General features: G+C 48.1%; 1 protein-coding gene across 1 annotated transcript in view; it reads right to left on the reverse strand.

The window, feature by feature from the left end:
* The window catches only part of SQOR (sulfide quinone oxidoreductase), a 26,734-nt gene continuing 7,227 nt past the window's right edge, over positions 1-19,507 (reverse strand). Inside the window, exons 3-10 of the mRNA XM_032968572.2 lie at positions 18,780-18,950; positions 18,369-18,422; positions 8,985-9,179; positions 7,295-7,504; positions 5,453-5,636; positions 3,810-3,877; positions 1,991-2,169; positions 1-1,235 (exon numbers count right to left, since the gene is read on the reverse strand). Coding sequence (XP_032824463.2) covers positions 1,178-1,235; positions 1,991-2,169; positions 3,810-3,877; positions 5,453-5,636; positions 7,295-7,504; positions 8,985-9,179; positions 18,369-18,422; positions 18,780-18,950 — 1,119 coding nt within the window. The 3' untranslated portion in view covers positions 1-1,177. The remainder of the gene's footprint in view (positions 1,236-1,990; positions 2,170-3,809; positions 3,878-5,452; positions 5,637-7,294; positions 7,505-8,984; positions 9,180-18,368; positions 18,423-18,779; positions 18,951-19,507) is intronic.

A 19,507-nucleotide genomic window follows, 5' to 3' on the forward strand; every position in this document is an offset into this window, starting at 1 on the left:
TTAAAGTCACTCCACAAGCACATTTTATTGTGTTACTTCCCAAAGACAGCTGTCGTCGTTATTACCATTGCCATCAGTTACATCACGGCGGCGGCAGTGGCGGCAGCTGCTGACGATTCAAACGCGCACAAACGTAACCGTCTATGCATTTTCATTTTTAACAATAAAAAAAGAAACATTATTACAAATTTCTCCCTTAATGCAAAAATATAGTGTCTATGCGAGATGTGTTTGCAGTGTAGTGAGTCCCAATAACTGTGCTGAAGATCAGTGTTAATTCTGGGAGATGGGGAGGAGGACATTAACCTATCTCAAAACGGGGGGCAACTAAAGTCATTCGATAACGTCTGGGAAGTTATGTTGCATTTGTTTAACTAGAGTGAGAATTCACAGAGACCAGGACAAGTCTCATATGCAGGAGTGAGTTGGGGCGTTAAGTGGGCCAGTAGTGGGGCAATGATTGCTGATTTGTATAATCCCACATGAAAGCAGAAGCTGCTCTCCTTCATTATCTCCTCGCTCCCTAAAAGCATCTCCTTTTCATAGGTGTGGATAATTGTAAGTCCCATCATTATTCGGGAATGATTACTATCTGATTTGGCAAGTATTACTCAAGGTCCAATACTTGACATGTAAGCAATGCAAAGAAACCACATTGAACAGCTGTTGAAATTAACTTTTGTTATATGGCCACACGCAATCGTTGATGCGTCCCGAAAAGGCGAGACGGCATCCCCAGCCTGGCTTCCTGTAACAAGCGACAATTGTCACGTGACAACATAAAAAAGCCAGGTTCAAGTCGAGGTGAATTCACTTCCGATTTAAATGCTCAAAATTTGTTCTACGTGATCAGCTGCACTCGGGAGCCGTGTACAAATGACGCCTGCCTTTCTGGGCAAAGACTGTCACGTACGTGACCATACCGAGCAACCCATCTGTGCGGACCTCAAAACGTTTGTGCGGCGTCAACGTCACAAGACGAAAAACAAAGTTCACTCACGTGGAAAACGCAAAAGGGGAGACAACGCGAGATCTGGCAATACAACTAAAAACTTACTCTCATGAGAGGAAGGACCGCACAAGTGGCCATTTTAACTCGCTCAAGTAGCGACGTGATTTGACGGAGGGAAGGGGTCGAAGAGGGGGTTGGCGACGCAGTGTATCATGGGAGAGATATTCACTTGAAGCCCAGGTGCATCATTTTGCGGTAAATCCCTGGTCCACCCCATAAACCCCTGAAAAAACACACAGACACAACCAGAAACAAAGAATCACATGTTAGTCTGGTTACCATGTCAAGAGAGACGTGTTATCTGTGTTCACCTGTTACGTTTGGCACAATAGCACACGGCAGGGGGTTATAGGAATGCCAGCAATGCACACTCCCGGCCACCCAAGTGCCTATGCTGACAAACAAAACAAAACAATGGTGAATTGGATGACACATGCACAGCACCTTGCCGATTTTGCGAGAGTGTTGTTGATTAAATTGTTGCCAGGTCTACTCCAAAAACCACAATATTTGCAACTGCACAACTGCTCGGGTCCCCCGTGCTCATTGACTCTCAGTGTTCACTGCTGCAGGAGAGCTAAATAAAAACTAAGCTAAACTATTTTATTTAGCAGGTAAGGCCCACTAAGCTATTAGTTTTATTTTAGAAGCTACCCGGCCACAAATGATAGCTCATCAACGTGACTTATCACGTGGACATTTATAGTAGCAGCCAAATAACCTAAACGCATGTTTTTTAAATGTGGAGGGAAACACTAAAAGACCCACAGAAAAATCCACGCGAGCAGGGGGAGAACATGCAAACTCCATATATACAGGCATCGTCATGGTTGGAATAGAACCCACGATCTCCTGCATACCAGCCGAGGGAGATAACATGTCGCTATTGTGGTGCCCTGACTAGCAAGGCTCGGCCGGCTGAGCGCTGGAATGCGCTGGGGCACGCTGGGGTGTGGTGGGGTGTGGTGGGGCACGTACTTAAGCAGGCCGTGCCAGTAGAGTGGTGGCATGACGTCGGCCTTGAGGTGGTACATGGTGCGCCTCTCCTTGCCCTGGTCGAAGGGGAACGTTTCGAGGGGCTGCCCGTTGAAGTCGAACTCGGCGAGCACACAAGTCTTGTAGCTCGTGACAAGCGGGCATGACGTGTAGCCATCGTACTACGTGTGCAGACGGGCAGGTACATGGGCGTGACCATGCAGCAATGGACACACACACAAACACACAAGTGAACATACACATGGGCACACATACACGGTCTTACAAAGACAAAGATCCCCCAATATAGCCTGAACAGACTGTTGCGGCAAGTGCTGTTAGCAAGTAGCACCTATGAAGGCCGGCACGGTACACGAGGGGGTGGCTGGCCAGCACCATGCCCGGCCGCCTTTGTCTCCCTAGTGGCTATGTTCACACATTGCACGAGGTACTCGTTTGAGGCTAAGTTGACCTAGGAGAGGCCCAGGGCCATTTCAGATCATCGTCACTGGTGTTGGCCATGAGTGGGAATCGAACTCGGGTCGTCAGGGTTATAGGACAGTGTGCTAACCACTGCGCCACCTGCTCCCCACAGAGGCACACAAGTAACAACAACTGCCATTCACTACGAAGTGGCGGTGCTTGTGCCATGCTAGGTGCACTTTGAGGCGACGTGAAGTGTCGAAGGCCTGCTGGCAGGAGGTCACAGAACAGACCCAGGTGTCATGGGTTGACTGACTGAGATGACTGGCAGATGCACCAACTGTGCTCCCCAGTGTGCCAACTTTCTGCGATTTAGCCACCCGGCGATCCGCTCATTGTTGTCAGCGGCACTCCTCTGCCCTTCATTTTTTTAGGAGGGTAACTGCCTCCAAGACACTGACACGCACATGCGGTCTCATTTTCGAATTAGCCGAATTAAGGTCCCTGATGCCGGCATACACTGGCCTACTCCTGCGAATGATGTCAGACTTGGACACTGAATCAGTGAACCGTCAGTATGATTCGCACGGTTGGCTAGGTACGGTGCAAAGCTCAACATTCATCAACATACATACATACATATTGCATGAGATGTTGTGCTTTAGTGCAATGCTGAGAATCTGATAGACAAGAAAAACTATGAGCAAAAAAGTGACAAAGGAAACCATTCAAAGGAGAGAAATATTTTAGGAAGCATGACGAAAATTAATTTTTAAAAAGCATTGTGAATACGGACATGTATAACTGTAATAAATACTGTATATTAAATACAACATTAAATTAAGTAACATGAACAAAAATATCCTTTATATTTTCGTCAGAGAGGGGTGCATCACGCGGTTCGGTTTTGTAAGTACAACCGGATGTTCGCAAGTCATGGTTAAAAATTATAACATCTTAAGTGTGGATGTTCATAAATCTGACATTCATATCTCGGGGACTGCCTGTAATTGGATGTTGCCAAACAAATGTCGGATTTATTCAGACAGAGAAAGATGGACATGTAGTGATGAGGCTCATATTCCTCCTTTTTGGGAAAAGCAGAAGGGCAAGTGGAAGACGAAGACGTACTCAACCAAGGGGTGGAAGGGTTGACGTAAATCAGTGGGCCGCGCTAAGCACGGGGAACTACGTCGTGGGAACATGGGCCAAGGGGGAGCGCTGGCTCACGTCGAACTGCGAACCCCCGGACCGAGGCAGAGTCGACCTAAAAAAGTCTCAGGACCGGTTTCGATATTCATCACTGATGTTGGGTGTGAGTGGGAATCAAACTTGGGTAGCCGGGCTCGTAATCCATTGCGCTAACCTCTGCCCTACCCATGAGTGAAACATAGCTTACCGCGTGCAAGATGGCCTTGCCCTTCATCACTCTCGAGATTGTTTTGTCCAGAACGGCCGATTGGGCAGCTGCATGCATGGGGATACACACGCACGCACACACACAAAGACAAAAGGTCCCTCCTTTAGCCATATATATGTGAGCGAGCACCTATTAAGGCCGGCAAGGCGCACAGTGAGGTGGTTTGGCCAGCACTACGTTTGAGACTGCCGGTGTCTCTCCCCAGGGTCGATGCTTGCACGCCACGCCACACACTAATTTAAGGCCGAGTTTAACTAGAGGAGGTCCTCGACCGGTTCGGATAATCGTCAATGATGTTGACCGTGAGCGAAAACCAAAGTCAGGTCATCGGGTTTATAGCTACCGCTACTCAAACGCACACAAAGACAAAGATCCCTGTATAGCCATACAGACTCGGTGTAAGTGCAGTTAGAGAGCACCAATGAAGGCCAACATGGCACAAGAAGGGGTGGTGTGGCTCGTACCACGTCCAGCCGCCTTAGTCTCCCCAATGACGATGTTTACACACCACACCGGGTATTCATTTGAGGCAGAGTCGACCTAGGAGAGTCCAAGGACCGGTTCCGATATTCACCACTGATGTTGGGTGCGACTGGGAATTGAACTTGGGTAGCCGGGCTCGTAATCCATGAGTGAGAAACGTAGCGCCTTCGAGAATGGCGCAAATACCAAATATACCAGATTATTATTGTTGTTGTTGTTGTCACTATAATGAGACCCCTGTGTTTACTTGGTTGGGACTCGAACCGGTCTAATGGTTGCCTTGCCAAGCTTACATCTAGTGTTGAAAAATCGGCAGAAAAGTATGTACTTTTACTATTTGTACTTGTAAACTTGTGTAAATAAAGAGGAATCGATGGACAGTAGTCCATCGCTTCCTCTGGGCGGCCTGCAGATGTTGGCACAGAGTCAAGCTGACTGGGACCTCTCTCAACAGCTGCATAACTTAAATATCATACGATATGTAAAAAAAAATTGGCTGGCAGGACGTCACGTCCAGAGGAAGTGATGGACGGACGCATGGACAGTCAATTCCAAAGGACGTCTGCGTTGTTAGTAATCAACAAAACATGAGCAGATGTCTCTTTTAGCTCAACAGCCTGGCTTGTCGTCTACAGCCACTAGAGGGAGCAAGCGGGCAAGCAAGCAAGAGTGCGGGAGTAAGAGAGGGAGACTGCGAGTGAGCTAGGATGCAAATAAAGGAGTGAGCGAGCGTGATAACGAGTGAGCGAGCGTGATAACGAGTGAGCGAGTATGCTAATGAGTGAGCTCATAAGTAAGGGAGTTTTTTTTTTTTTACAAGTGAGCGCGTTCGTTTATGAGCGAACATGCGAACGAACGTGCTGAGTAAGCCAACGGTTGAGCAAGCATGTGTGCTAACCTGCTAACAAGCGAGCAAGTAAGCCAACAAGTGAGCGAGCGTGCTAACGGCCATGCTAACGGCCGTGCTAACGGGCAAGTGTGCTAATAGCCGTGCTAATAGGCGGGTGAGCTAGAGAGCATGCTAACTGGCGAGCGGGCTAACCAGCGTGCTAACGAGAGGGCATGCTCACGCATGTTGCTAACGAGCAGGTGTACTAACGGGCATGCTAACAAGCGGGCGTGCTAACGGGTGTGCTCACCAATGGCAGCGGCCGTCTTGGAGGTGGGGATGTTGGTGCAGTCTCCAATGCCGAACACGTTGGGGTAGCGCTTGTGCTGCAGCGTGCCCTTGTCGACATCCACCCAGCCGGCTGCGTCCGCCACCGCGCTGCCTTTGAGCACGTTCACGGGGCCCATGGGCGGCGTCACGTGCAGCAGGTTGTACTGCACGCGCACAGAGGTAAAGATCCCCCGTGTGGCCTTTAACGGACTGTTGGGGCGAGTGCTGTCAGCGAGCAATCTACGAACGTCGGGGTGGTCGCCCAGCACCGCGACCGTCTGCCACTGCCTCCCCAGAACTGATGTATACACAGCACACAATGTACTAATTTAAGGCTGAGTAAACCTATGGGAAGCCGTCGACCCGTTCAAATATTTGCCACTGTTTTTGGCCGTGAGCGGGAATCAAACTCGGGTTGTCGGGTTTGGAGTGCAGCATGCTAACTACTGACCCACTGCTCCTCAGAAGGGTTGAACTAAAAGGCACGTGCATTTCACGCCCATTTTATATCGCCATGCTTTGCGCAACCATTTTATCAATGAGGCTGATTTGATCTAGGGTAGGTCCCTTATGCAGGTATCCCTCGATTTACGAACGTTCGGTTAACGAAATTTCGTGTCAATGTAATTGGCAAATTCTAGACACTTTTTGATTTACGAAATCGAATTTCCACGTAAACGAAATTTCATTTGGCATGCACCACGATATCAAATAAGAGCCACCCGGGAGACTACATCATCCATCCACAACAGCGTCATGGTGTCCCTACAGTTGAACAGTAACGCCTCCACATCACCTTTCCAGTCATTCCAACATGCAGATGTTTTGGTGAGCTCCATGAAAATATTATATATATATAAAAAATCATTATTATTCAATCGTGTTAATATTTATGTTTTTTATTTTTGTATTTTTAAAAGTGATATAGGTGCATATGTTTATGTTATGAGTAGAGTTGGAATGATCTAGTTCCCTGTGCCGAAACACATTCCTAATTTTTATATTAAGTTTATGGGAAAAGCCATTCCAATTTATGGAACTTCGTTCTACGTGTTTTTTGAAGAACTCATTCCTTTCGTAAATTAAGGGACACCTGTACTAAAGTTTAACTCATATTGGGCCATCTCTAGGTGCCACAGTGGCGAAATGTTATCTCCTTCGTCTGGAATGCAGGATTTCATGGGTTCGGTCCTGGCCCTGACGACTATATTTGGAGTTTGCATGTTCTCAACTTGGTCGCGTAGATTTTTGTCCAGGTCCTCTGGATTTTCCTCCACATTTAGAAACATCTATTTAGATTATTTGGCTGCTATAAAATTACACGTGATAAGCCACTTCATTCAGCTATCATTTGTATGTGTGTATGTATGTTGAACTTCTTTCGCACCGTATATAGCCAACCATGCTAATCGGAGGTGAGGGGGAAGGACAACAAACTACACACAAAAATCAGTTCTAAAGAAATGAGGTTTCAATTTAGATTCAAAAGTGCATATCTCCAGTGGCATCCTAATATCTGAAGGAACACCATTCCAGATAGCCGGAGAAGCGCAGCTTGCTGTTTTTGGCAGATGTCCCGTAGCGTAGTGAGTTGCAATAATTGAGTATATGCTACATGCCACCGTGTTGGCTATGTCACGACTCAATAGTGGCCAAATGTGTCGGAGAGCTCGGATATGAAAATTGCGGGACCTGACAAAAAAAAAAGACGTAAAAATTCAGTGTGCTTTACCTGATAAAGTAAAAATAGTTACGTTTATAGTTTTAATAGTTTCAGACAGACGGATGGACAGAGGCCATACAGTCAACTCTTCTGCCGAACCTCGAGTGTGACGGTCTCGCCCGGCTGGTCGAGCTTCTCGAAGACGGCCTCCCGCCGGTCGGCGCGAACCTCCACCAGGTTGTGGCGGAAGTTCACGGCGATGTTGCGCTTGGCGGCGATCTTGGCGAGCACATCCGCGTACTTCTTCACGCCGAACATCACGGCCAGAGATGTGCAGAAATGGAAGTTTGCCTTGTCTCGCTTGCCCGTCTGAAAAAAATCAAATTTAAGCATTATAATAAAATACAGAAGTTGTCCGTACGTATTATCCGTTATCCACCATCACCAATTAGCTTGATCTACCATGATCAATCTACTATTGAATGAAGGTCGCCCCAAGTCACCACCACCTTCCACGATCCTGAATTTTAATAATACACCCAAGCACCTGCACATGATTCGATATCACTCTATTTCTCCTTGGACGTCCTCTTGGACACGTTCCAGTCCTCGGTTGCCACTCCATTATTATTCTTGACCATCATCCATTATACCCTTGTCTTAACACATCATCATCAATCACCATTGTCATCAATACACGAGGTATCCATTGTCTATCCATCATCTCTCACGGTCTTGCAGTGCAACACACAACCTCTATTTCCAACAGTATTAAACAATTATAATGAGAGAGCAAGTTTGAACTGTGTGGTGGAACGCTGAGGATAAGCGAAATCTAAAGTGTGTAATTAAACATCTCTTGGGGTGAGCTAGATGGCACATTCTGGTCACACTCGAAAAACTATCACAGCTGAGAAGGTGGCAAACGCCTGGGGCCCTGTAACTATATGTATGTTTCTAATACCAAGCACGTGCATATATATTATATTTGCACTCTAGGCGTGCGAGGATTCAATGGCCCTTTTCATGGAATGAAGAATCATCATGATCGACACCACGATTTGACATCACAATCGATCTTTATTGTTTTTTATTTACAATGTGGATTCAGGCTCACGAGCCAGATTGGCACAGACTTGGAGGTTGGGCCTTGAAAGTCAACTTCACGACAACTGCAGGATCTAGCAGGTGGAGGAAAGCGATGGCAAGGCAGGCGCTGCCATCACAGTGGCATCAACCAAAATTAACTCTTGACCTTGACATGCCCTGCTCAACAAACCGTCACCTCACTTTAACCCCTTCACTGAGAATCTTAACGTCTGCCTGGCTCACATTGTCCGGTTTGTGCCGGCATGTGTTGGTACAATGTCTAACGTTGCGTGTTGTCTTAGTGTGGGCTGGGGACTTTTTTTGTTGTTGTTTTGCTGCCTTGCCCAAGCTTGCATTTAGTGCTGAAAAACTGGCAGAAATGTATGTACTTACACACTTTTTAATCATAAATATTTCTATATATTTACACTCCTATTGTTTCGTGTATAATTTGCTGTTATAACTTGCTGACCTGCCTCTACTGGACATCTGTCAAAAAGAGCTTCATAGCTCATCGGATTTCTCCTGCAATCTACATAAAGATTCAGATTCTGGTGTCGCTGCACGTGACGGAAATCTTGTTAAATTCCAGTTCCTGAAGAAGCTGGCCGGCACGAAGAAGGAAACGCCGGACAACGCGTGAGTGGCAACAGCTCAAAAACCAGCAGTGGTGGTACGGTAACCCAAAGTAACCCATGGAAATCCATGGTAACCCATGGTAACCGTGCCGCTGGTTGCCAAGTTCTGGAGCTCAGTGCACCTTGCGCATGTAGTCGTCGGCCAGGTACATGATTTTCTGGGGGGCGCCGGCACACTTGATGGGGGTGTTGGGCAGCGTGAAGATCGCGTTTCCCTCGCGAAAGTCCTGCAGTGCACGCCACGTCTTGTCCACATAGAGGCCCGAGTAGTTGGAGCCGATTCCCGCCTCCTCGAACGCTTCGGGGAGCCCTCGCACCTAGACGTAGAAAGGGGTGGTGATGGCGAAGGGGCGGGGGGGGTCATGGAAGATGGTGAGATAAACTACAACTTTTATTTTACCAGGTAAGGCCCACTGAGGCTATGTATCTCATTTTGAGAAGCCACCTAGCCATAAATTATATCTCAACAAAGTGGCTTATCGCGTGGAAATTTATAGCAGCAAAAAAAATCTAACAGCACGTCGATTCTAAATTGTGGAGGTAAAAACTGACGCCTGTATAAAAAATCTATATAGGCGTCAGGGTCGGGATCGAACCCAAGACCTGCATACCAGGGGTGGGAGATAACATCTCGCCACCGCAGCACGGTGGGGGATGGGGGATGCTGGGCGGTTGTAATGGGAGTGGGAGAGAGTGATGGGAGCAGCAGCTGTGAAAATGAGAACGAAAAGGGACGGCAGTGAAATCAACAGCAAGAGTCAAAAGAAGCTGGCAGTGATAGAGGTAGGGGGGGAACAGCGAATTAGGGAAGCAGTAGTATTCACGGTGACAATGAATGAAGTAGGAGGTGGTAGTGAACTTAGGAGGGGGACAGCAGTGAATCAGAAGCAACGGCAGTAAATTTGGGGGGGTGGGGGGCAGGATTGCTGCAACCTGATAGTGATATAGGATACAGAAATCAATGGGGACGTGCGGCAATAGAATCATTTAGCAACACAACGGGGCAGCACTGGTGAAGGCAGCGGCTCTCTGACAAAAGTTCCCGCGAGGTCGTCTCAGCGTCGCAGACTGACCGACACCAACAGCGGCTACACCTTTCTACGCCATTGTGGGAAAAAAAAACCCTCAAGAGGGCCCGGTCGGTTAGTGGGATGAGGGTTCAGACCACCTAGTTCCTGCCGCTCGCGATCTCGCCGATCGACACCGGATTATGGCTGTGAGCGCACACTCGATCCTTCCCAACAGAGTGCCCCCTGCACCCTCCTCCCCATCCCATGTCCCAGGGTAACGAGGAAAGTCTGGGGAGTCACGTGACCGCGGCGCTCACTAACGGGGACTTTGCACGCAGCGGCTGTACCGTTGTCAGATCCAAGATTTTTGTGTTTTTCTTCTTTCCGACGTTTTTGAAGGTTGTTGTTGTGCTTGTTTGGCACGATGACTGACATATCACTCCACGACCTGCCTGGGGAGCTTCTTGCAACGCTTTGTAATCGAGGGGACAAGGTGAACGGCTCATTTCAGTTGCTGAAGAAGCTCCCTACACATGGCACTGAAACGTTGGATATCGTGCCGATTCAAGGCACGGCACAACCCGTCTCTCTCCAGCAGTACGCACTTGAGAGAGATATTGTTCATTCTAATTATATCTTTCGACTCTCATAGTCTGTGACATGAGGAACGTTCAGTTGCCACTCGCACCTCTCTTGTGTCGCAAAAAACACCCCAAAAGTTGAGGTCACAGAACTACTTCTGAGGTATCTTCAATGGCCTCTTGTCCAAACCAGCCGTCGCAGCTCCCCAATCCGCACCAAAATATTGAATCATCCGACAATAAAACCAAAATGTGTGACCCTCAGTTGGAATAACCCAGTTTGAGTGTAAATCCAATTTTTTGTGTGCAGTCATTGTGACTTGGCCGAGGCCGTAAACTCTTGATGCTTGAAAATCCGATTGGATCACGAGTGGCTGAAACCCATAACCCGAACCGCAACCAAACCCGGAACTAAACCCGTAACCAAATTCGTACCTCAACCCATACCCAAACCCGTTACCAAACCCAGAAACTCAGCGGTGCAGGCTGAGCGTCTCCTCCAATCCGTAATGAGCCCTCCCCAACCCCGTGCCACGTGGGAACCAAGTCACTTAACCAGATCTTCGGTCATCGTTAGTTTTAGAATTGCAGGCCACACGGGCAGTTTGTGGCATGCCTTACACGGTGGGGGAGGCGGTGATGCCCTGCTATGCTAACAGCTGTTAAAGATAAAAAGATAAAATACGGTTTTCCAACTGATGCGTAAAAGGTATGAAGCTGAAAACCGTAAAACGGCGCATTTCCGCATCAAGCCACGCGCCATGCGGAGTGACGTCCGACGTTTCGCTCCGCATGCCGAGTAGGGAGCTAAATTCAGCTGCGATGCGCCATCGGACGCCGAACAACACGCGGCTACTGTGCGAGCCTAACACGAGTGGAGTGCCACTCACATCTGAGTGACCACCAAAACCTACGCTGTCACATTTACTTATGTTTACCTTCATGGTCACCTAAGACAAGAGGACCACAGTGCAAATCACGTGCTGCTACTGCAGTATTTTGCACTGGTGCACAAACACAATGAACAACAACACACTGAACGTCAAAAACAACACTGTGTGTGGCCTGACAAAAATATATATTAGGCGACGTTTTGAGCAATGGCCCTGCTTCATATCACTTAAATAAAAGAGGCCAGAGAACTAGAGTGGATAATGAAAGTTGGAGACTGCACTTCAGGAACCGTTGATACTTTTGGCATGACGCATAAAAGTCCTGGTGCTATTTGTACGCGTTTATGATTGTGTGTCTTTTAGAAACGTGCGGGTTCCCTGTCTGAACTGTTTGTTCTTCTATGATGACTTCCCTTGCTACTTACAAATTTGAGAACTTGCACGTGTGCGTAACGTGTATGTAACGTGTGCGTAACGTGTGTGTGACGTGTGCGTAACGTGTGTGTGACGTGTGCCCACACGCGTGTGTGACGTGTGCCCACACGCGTGTGTGACGTGTGCCCACACGCGTGTTAGTGTGCACACGCAGGGGAAACGGTGCCACAGTAGTTTATGCATTGCACTATGAACCCGGCGGCCTGAGTTCGAATATATGAACCAGTTCTGGGCCCTCCCCTAGGTTGACTCAGCCTTAAATCAGTACCTGGTGCGGTGTGTAAATATCGCCACTAAGGGAAACAATGTAAGCTGGGCGTGGTGTTTTCCACGCACCCCCTCGTGTGTCGTGCTGGCCTTCATAGATGCTCGCTAACAGCACTTGCGCCAACGGTCTGTTCAAGGCTATACGGGGGAACTTTGTCTTTGTTGTGTTGTAATCCCCATTCACTGGGTGCATTGCATCTGCAGTTGAAAACTGAAGCTTCTGTCTGCAGTCAGACCGGGGACATTTCACAACGTAGAAAACCCCTGTTGTGCTCACACACACACACTTATCATTCACACACAGGCAGACTATCACTCACATTATCACTCATGCACACTCCACACAGTCATACTTTTACTGTCACCAGCATACACATTGTCACACGTACACGCGGACTATCACCCACAATGCACACGTTATCACTCACGCTCTCACTGTCACTCGCATTGCCGTGGCTGAAAACTGGGTTTAAACCCGCAGAACATATCCCCTCGTGTGCCTTGCCGGTCTTCATAGGTGCTTGCTAAATAATAACCGCTGGGTTTAAACCTTGAGGCGGTGCCGCCTTAGAATGTCCAACCTCTGAGCCACTGGCAAGGCAACGTCTGCATTAGTGATTACGTCACCGCTAATGCAACACCGCAACTGTAAACCCATCGGCAAGAATGAGCTCCGCCAAATAATAATATTACAACACTCAGAAAAAAATCTGGTCATAAAATAATATGTTCTGCGTGTTTTATTGAAAAATCTCCATTGCTCCCCGTAATTGGAGAATCATGGGGTGCATAAATAAATGGCCAATGTTTGTACCTACGTTTACAATTTAATCTTTGCTTTTAGTCCGTTAGCCTCTTGTCCTTCCAAGCTTACGTTTTCCAGCAGCGTTTTGTTTATGGTGACATAAATCTACACCGATTTTGACTTTATGGGTCTTGCCAGCAGGCAGGGTGATTAAAAGCAATCACTACTGGAAAATATTGGCTCTGATGGACGAAGTGAAAAAGTTGCATCGTGTTTCTAGACAATCCATGATGTTGACAGTGTTGCATTTGACCTCGCAAAACTATTTTTTACGCATATAGCGAGGAAAATATAGGATGGAATTACTGAAATGATCAAAGCCTCACCTAAAGCACATAGACATGTTTCATGAAGAAATAGATACGCAATTATGTATTGCCAAATGTATTATGGCTGACTCATACATAGCCAACACGGTATGCCATGTACAAGACCAAGATCCCCCATATAGCCCTAACATAATTTTGGGGCAAGTGCCGTTAGCAAGTAGCACCTACGCAGCCCAGCACGGAACACGAGGAGGTGGGTGACCAGCACCTTTGTTTCCCAGTGCTGATGTTTACATGTACATCAGGTATTTATGTATGGCTGATTCGATCTAGGAAAGGCCCAGGACTAGTTTAGATTATAATCCGTCACTGGTGATGGCTTAGAATTAGGTTTGTAGCGCAGTGCGCTACTGTTCCGCACTCGCACACATATATACACTCACATGCACATACATAGCAAACGCCTAAATGACACGTAGACATATGCAAATACAAAGGCAAACATCCTCCCTTTAGCTTTCACGTACACTTCGGGCAAGTGCTGTGAGCGAGCTTCTATGAATGCCGGAATGGCACATTAGGGGATGGGTGGCCAGCATCACGCCAGGCCGCCTTTGTATCCCGAGTGACTATGTTAACACTGCACGAGGTACTCATTTTAGGCTGAGTCGACCTAGGGGAGGCCCAAGACCAGTTCATATAATCATCAATGGTGTTGACCATGAGTGGGAATCGAACTCGGGTACCCGGGTTTATAGAGTGGTGCACTAACCGCTGCACTAAGTTTAGACTTGCATACACACACATAGCTATCATGCAATCACATGCATACACATATAAAAATGTTAAATAAACAATAATTTATATAAACTTGCTGCTGCGAACTCTGCTAACTATTCGCTGCTGGTATTGAGAGATAAGTTTTTGTATGTGTATCATCACCAGGTGCATTAACCCAGAAAAGCTTCACCGAGTCTGAAGGCTCTTTTTTCAGGAGGGTCCTTGCAAGTTTCTGTAGGAGGGGGCTATGTTGCTACTTTGCGTGATCCTAATTCAGTAATTTCAATGTATTTTTCAGCATTGAGATGGTTTTGGTCGATATCGATGATTACTTTTGTACGTGTGTGCGTTTAGCTATGGGAGGGATCATCCAGAGAACGCAGAGGAAACCCACGCACAACAGGCGGAGAGAATACAAACTTCACACACAGAAAGGCGCCAGAATCGGGAATCAAACCCAGGAACTTCTTGCTGTTGAGGCTCGAGTTTTACCACTCCGCTGTCCGAGGTAAAAGTGTGAGGATTGACGTGAGGCCCGTGAGAGGTTTAACTCAACACAGAAACAAATATCTGGAACCAGTTTGGATCTGGCTGCAGCTGCCTGTGGGTGTGTGTCGGTGCACACGTGTGTGCGTGTTTTCCAGTGTCTGCAGATTGTGTCCCCGTGTCCTTGAGCAAGTATCCGTGTCCTTGAGCGAGTATTTCCTCGTGCCCCTGCATGTGCGTTTTAATTTCTCAGTGTCAGTCTCCGAGGCCATTGGTGTTATTGTGTCCCTGTGTGCATGTGTGTCCCAACTGTGGGATTTCCCAACGATGTCGTAACTCCAGCACTCACCCTACCATTACACTAAACCCAATGCATGCCCGGAAACGAACTCTAACTCTGCCATAACACAAACCCCAATACTAGCTCGAGCACTAACTTTAACCCCAAGACTAATCATAACCCCAAAGCCTCACAGCAATAATAAAACTAGAAATATAATGCAAACGCTTGCTCGAACCCTAACACCAACTCAGAAACTTACTCTCTACCTCCCCAATGCTTATCATGATCCCAAGCCTAACAATAACCATATCATAATCCCAAGCCTAACATTAACCATATCACTTATCGCTAACCCTCACAATTACAACGCCTATCCCGACCACTGTAACCCTCACCACCTACCACTCTATCCCTCGCCACAACCCTTACAGCACATGGCACCACGCCTGGTCCTGACACGAGGGGGAAATCTAGGAGACTCGGCGAGGAGGGACGCGAACGGGGATTGATGAGGAGGGGCGCAAACGAAGAGGAGGAGCTCAAGCCTCGCCGGGAGCTGAGCGCCGGCCGTGGCAGTCACCGTGACTCGGCAAAGTCGTTGTTGTTGCTTTGCGTGCAGCGAGGAGAAGGACGACTGGGGTGGGTCAGCGGAGGGAGGCGGAGTAAGAGGGGCCCATGGCAGGGGTGCGGGGGGAAGACAACCCGGGAGTGGGAATGCAGGAGGGGGTGGGGGGCCGGGCAAGTGATCTCGACCGTAGTCCGGTGGTTGTGGTGGTGTCGATTGTGGGGAGCGATGGCTTATCGGTAGCGATGGCTTATCGGTCAGCGCGCCACACTATAAACCCGGTAAACCCGGGTTTGATTCCCGCTCACAGCTAACACCATTGACGATTATCTGAACTGGTCCTTCCCCTATGTCGACTTAGCCGTTGTGTAAATATCGCCACTAGGGAGATAAAAGCGGCTGGGCGTGGTGCTGGTCACGTGCCCCCTCATGTGCCCTTGCCGGTCTTCATAGGTGCTTGCTAACAGCACTTGATCCTACAGTTTAAGGCTACAAGGGGATATTTGCCTTTATTTTTGGTTGTGATTGTGGCTGTGGTGTTTACAGTGATTGTGGTGGTTTTGGTGGTGGTGGTTTTGGTGATAGTTGTGATGGTGGTTGTGGCTGTAGTGGTTGCTGTGGTGATTTGGTAGTTGTGATTGTGGAAATTATGGCTGCGGTGATTGTGGTTATGATGGTTGGAAGTGGTTAAAATTACAGCAACTGCTAAATCATTAAAAACATGTTTAGACCACAACCCGGAATCGTGACAATTGATCAATTTGATCAGTGGTGGGGCAGTGGGACGGTAGATGGGTGACTGGGTAGGTAGGTCGGTGATTTTACAAATGGCAACAGGCCCCCGTACATGACATAATAGAACACATGCTCCCCGCTGCTGCTGTCCCTGAGCCAGTGTTCACAGGACAGATCCCTTCCTCTCCCTGGTGTAGTACAAGCAGCTGAGCTCAAATAATTACAATGCAGCAGAAAATCACTTTTAGAGGACCACAAAGCACTGCTTTAAGGAATGTTGATCGTTTCTTTTTGCACAATCGTGCTCTTTGCACAAATTTTAGTTTTCCACCCCGAGTCTCGTGACTACTTTCAGGAGGGTCCTGCCCTCCTGCGAGTGTATCAGTCGGAGCTCGTTGAGAATCTATAAAGTGTGGCGATAAAGTTTTATTGCCTCTACCCGGAAGAGTAAAATACAAAGATCCACTGGATAGTTAACATATTCTTGGGGTAAGTGCTTTTAGCGAGCACCTATGAAGGCCAGCACGACACATTGACATAATGTCGATTCCTCAGCTCACGAGCTATGCACCACATTTCAAGTGTAAGAATATATATTTTTATATTATTATTAAAGTACTTATATTTTATGCAATCAACCGCACCTGTCTCCTTTGTACTGTCACACTCTTTTATTGTCTCACTGAAATTGTCTCATTTTGTACCGTCTGTCTGATTTGTTCTGCCTCATTTGTACAGCCAGTTTCGTGGCTATGTACGTATGTTGAACTTATTTTGCACTGTACGTAGCCAACTGTGCTAATCGGAGGTGCAAGGTAAGGACAACAAACTAAACACAATGGCCGCGGATCCGCGTCAGCTGCGAATGCCTCCGAGCTGGGCCCGAGCAGCCCCGGCTGCTACCCCTCGGGGACGCGGAACAGGTTCAACCACCCGGAGTGGTTTCACACGCACGTCAAAATGCCCCAAAAAAACCTACGGACATCGCCAACCCTTCGGCGACATGGCAGAACATCCACAGATCATGATGATCCACCGTCACAATGCCCACGAGTGTCAGGGGAGACAAGAAAGGAAGAGGGATGGCCCAAATAAAGTGAAACTCCAGATAAATCGGCATACGCTTTTTTTTTGGTTGACTCTCAATAATATAATCATTGTATTTACACAGCGCCTGCTTAAATGCTTCAGTAACTCTAAGGGATGTGCATTGCATCTCATCTCAACACATGTAAAAGGGCACGCCCAGTGGCAGCTGTCCCTGTGCGGCATAGGGTCGGTACCTGCCTTTCAAGCGGGCATTAGTTTGCCAGGAGTGGACCATTGGTGCCTCGTGTAATTCTACTCGAGTAATTTTCAGTCTAATTCTTTTCAAATTGGACTTTTGTCTGTTCTTTTCGATGTCACATGATCTTTAACGTCCACTGCGAAGCAGACAGCATATATATTTTATGGTTAATACACCCGCAACATTAACCAGGGAAGCCTGCTGGATTGGAACTACTAACCTCTGCAACAAGCGGCAAAAACGCTACTGCTCAGCCGTGTCACCACCTAAATACCAAAAGGTTCCTTCAACATACCAGGTATCCCAGCATCATGTGCATGTCAAGATGAGATCCCCATCCTTCCACTTATTGTATTTTATTTACAAAAAAAATAAAGTAATTTCCTGCTAAACTGAGCATTGAGGAATTGGCGCTCATCTCCTTTGTACAGCCCTGAAATTCCATATTGAAATGGTGTGGGCGAGTCTGTCCATAAGACAGCCACTGTAGCCCCAATTCATTGGCGTTGGAGGGAGCAATGATTTGCAGAGTCAACCCCCAAGCAGGAGTTCAACTCGCGACCTTCCGATTGCGAGCTGCTCGCTGTACCGCTGAGCCACCCACCTGGTTATTCTGCACGTGGCCTGTGATAACACTGGGTACCAAAACAGCAACAACAGCTGCCATTCGCCTCGAAGTGGTAGTGACATCACCAATGTACTTGTGCCATGCTAGGTGCACTTTGAGGTCATGTGAAGTGTAAAAGGCCCGATGGCAGGAGGTCACAGAACAGACCCGGGTGCCATGGGTTGACCGACTGAGATGACTGGCAGATGCACCAACTATGCTCCCTAATCTGCCAACTTGCTGCATTTTAGCGGCCCGGTGCTCGTTGTTGTGAGCAGTGTTCCCCTGCTCTCCGATGTTGCTGGAGGGCAACTGCCTCCAACTGCCCAGTAACGTCCTTCATGAACCTACACAGAGGCTGATCTTGACACTGCTTGTGCCAGTCACCGGCAAGTCCAATCAGCTCCACATCCTTTTGTACCACATTAGTCCATCTCCCTTGCCAGTTTGTCACACACACACGCACATACATGTACACGAATATAGATACTCGGCCTCTCACCTGCTCATAGTTGAGTTGAATACCCATTGCCACGATCAGATACTTGTAGTTGATCTGTGGGGACAAGAACGGAGAGTTTTGTTTTTGCCGGTTTCAACACGAAGCGGTGGCATCGGCATTACCGCGACTCACATCTCGCTCATTCCCCACCCACAAGCAAACCCACTCACCCACCCACCCACCCAAACCCATCCACCCATTCACTTACTCGCCCACCCACAAACCTGCACACTAGCTCACTCACCCACCCACAAACCTGCCCACTTGCTCACTCACTGATCCACCCATTCACAAACTTTCCCACTCATTCACTTGCTCGCTCACTCACCTACCCACAAACTTGCCCACTCACTCACTCACACACACGCTCACCAATACCCAATCTCGCCTATCCACACTCGCCCCACTCACCTGCGCCCCGCTGACAGTGCGCACACGGTTTTGCTCGGGCTCAAAGGTGCCGACGCGCTCCTGCAACCAGCGCACTCCACTGGGGATCACCGAGGCTGTGGAGCGGCCCGACTGCCCGAAGCGTTTCGCACCGGCACCCACCAGCGTCCACATGGGCTGGTAGTAGTGCATCTGCCATGGTGGGGGGGGGCAGGATGGAAGCAATAAATGCCGGGATGAGATGGAGGATTGCAGGTGAGACGGAGGATTGTGGGTGGGTACCGTGGTAATGATGGTGGTAGGGAGCGGTGGTGTGTGGTTAGCGCGCTGCACTATGAACCCAGCTACCCAAGTTCAATTGCTGTTCGTTGTCAACACCGGTGATGATGATCTGAACTGGTCCTAGATCAACTCAGCTTCAAATGAGTACCTGGTGCAGTGAGACAAAGTCGGCCAGGCATAATGCTGGCTACCCACCCCCAAGTGTGTCGTGCCGGTCTTCATAGGTGCTCGTTAACAGCACTTGCCCCAATAGTCTGTTAAGGCTATGCGGGGGATCTTTGTCTTTTGGTGGTTGTGGTGGTAATGGTGCTGGATGGGAGAGATGATGGTGGTGAAAGTGGTGGTGTTATGTATTGTTTGTTGTTGTAAGTTGCTGACTCCATGCCCCGACTGGACAAGTATGAAAAAGAGCTTCATAGCTCATCGGATTCCTCCAGTCTAAATAAAGATTCTGATGCTTATAAAGA

The sequence above is a fragment of the Petromyzon marinus genome, chromosome 40 (assembly GCF_048934315.1).
Source record: "Petromyzon marinus isolate PM22_M1 ecotype Great Lakes invasive population chromosome 40, UKy_Petmar_22M1.pri1.0, whole genome shotgun sequence".
NCBI classification, from domain to species: Eukaryota; Metazoa; Chordata; class Hyperoartia; order Petromyzontiformes; family Petromyzontidae; genus Petromyzon; species Petromyzon marinus.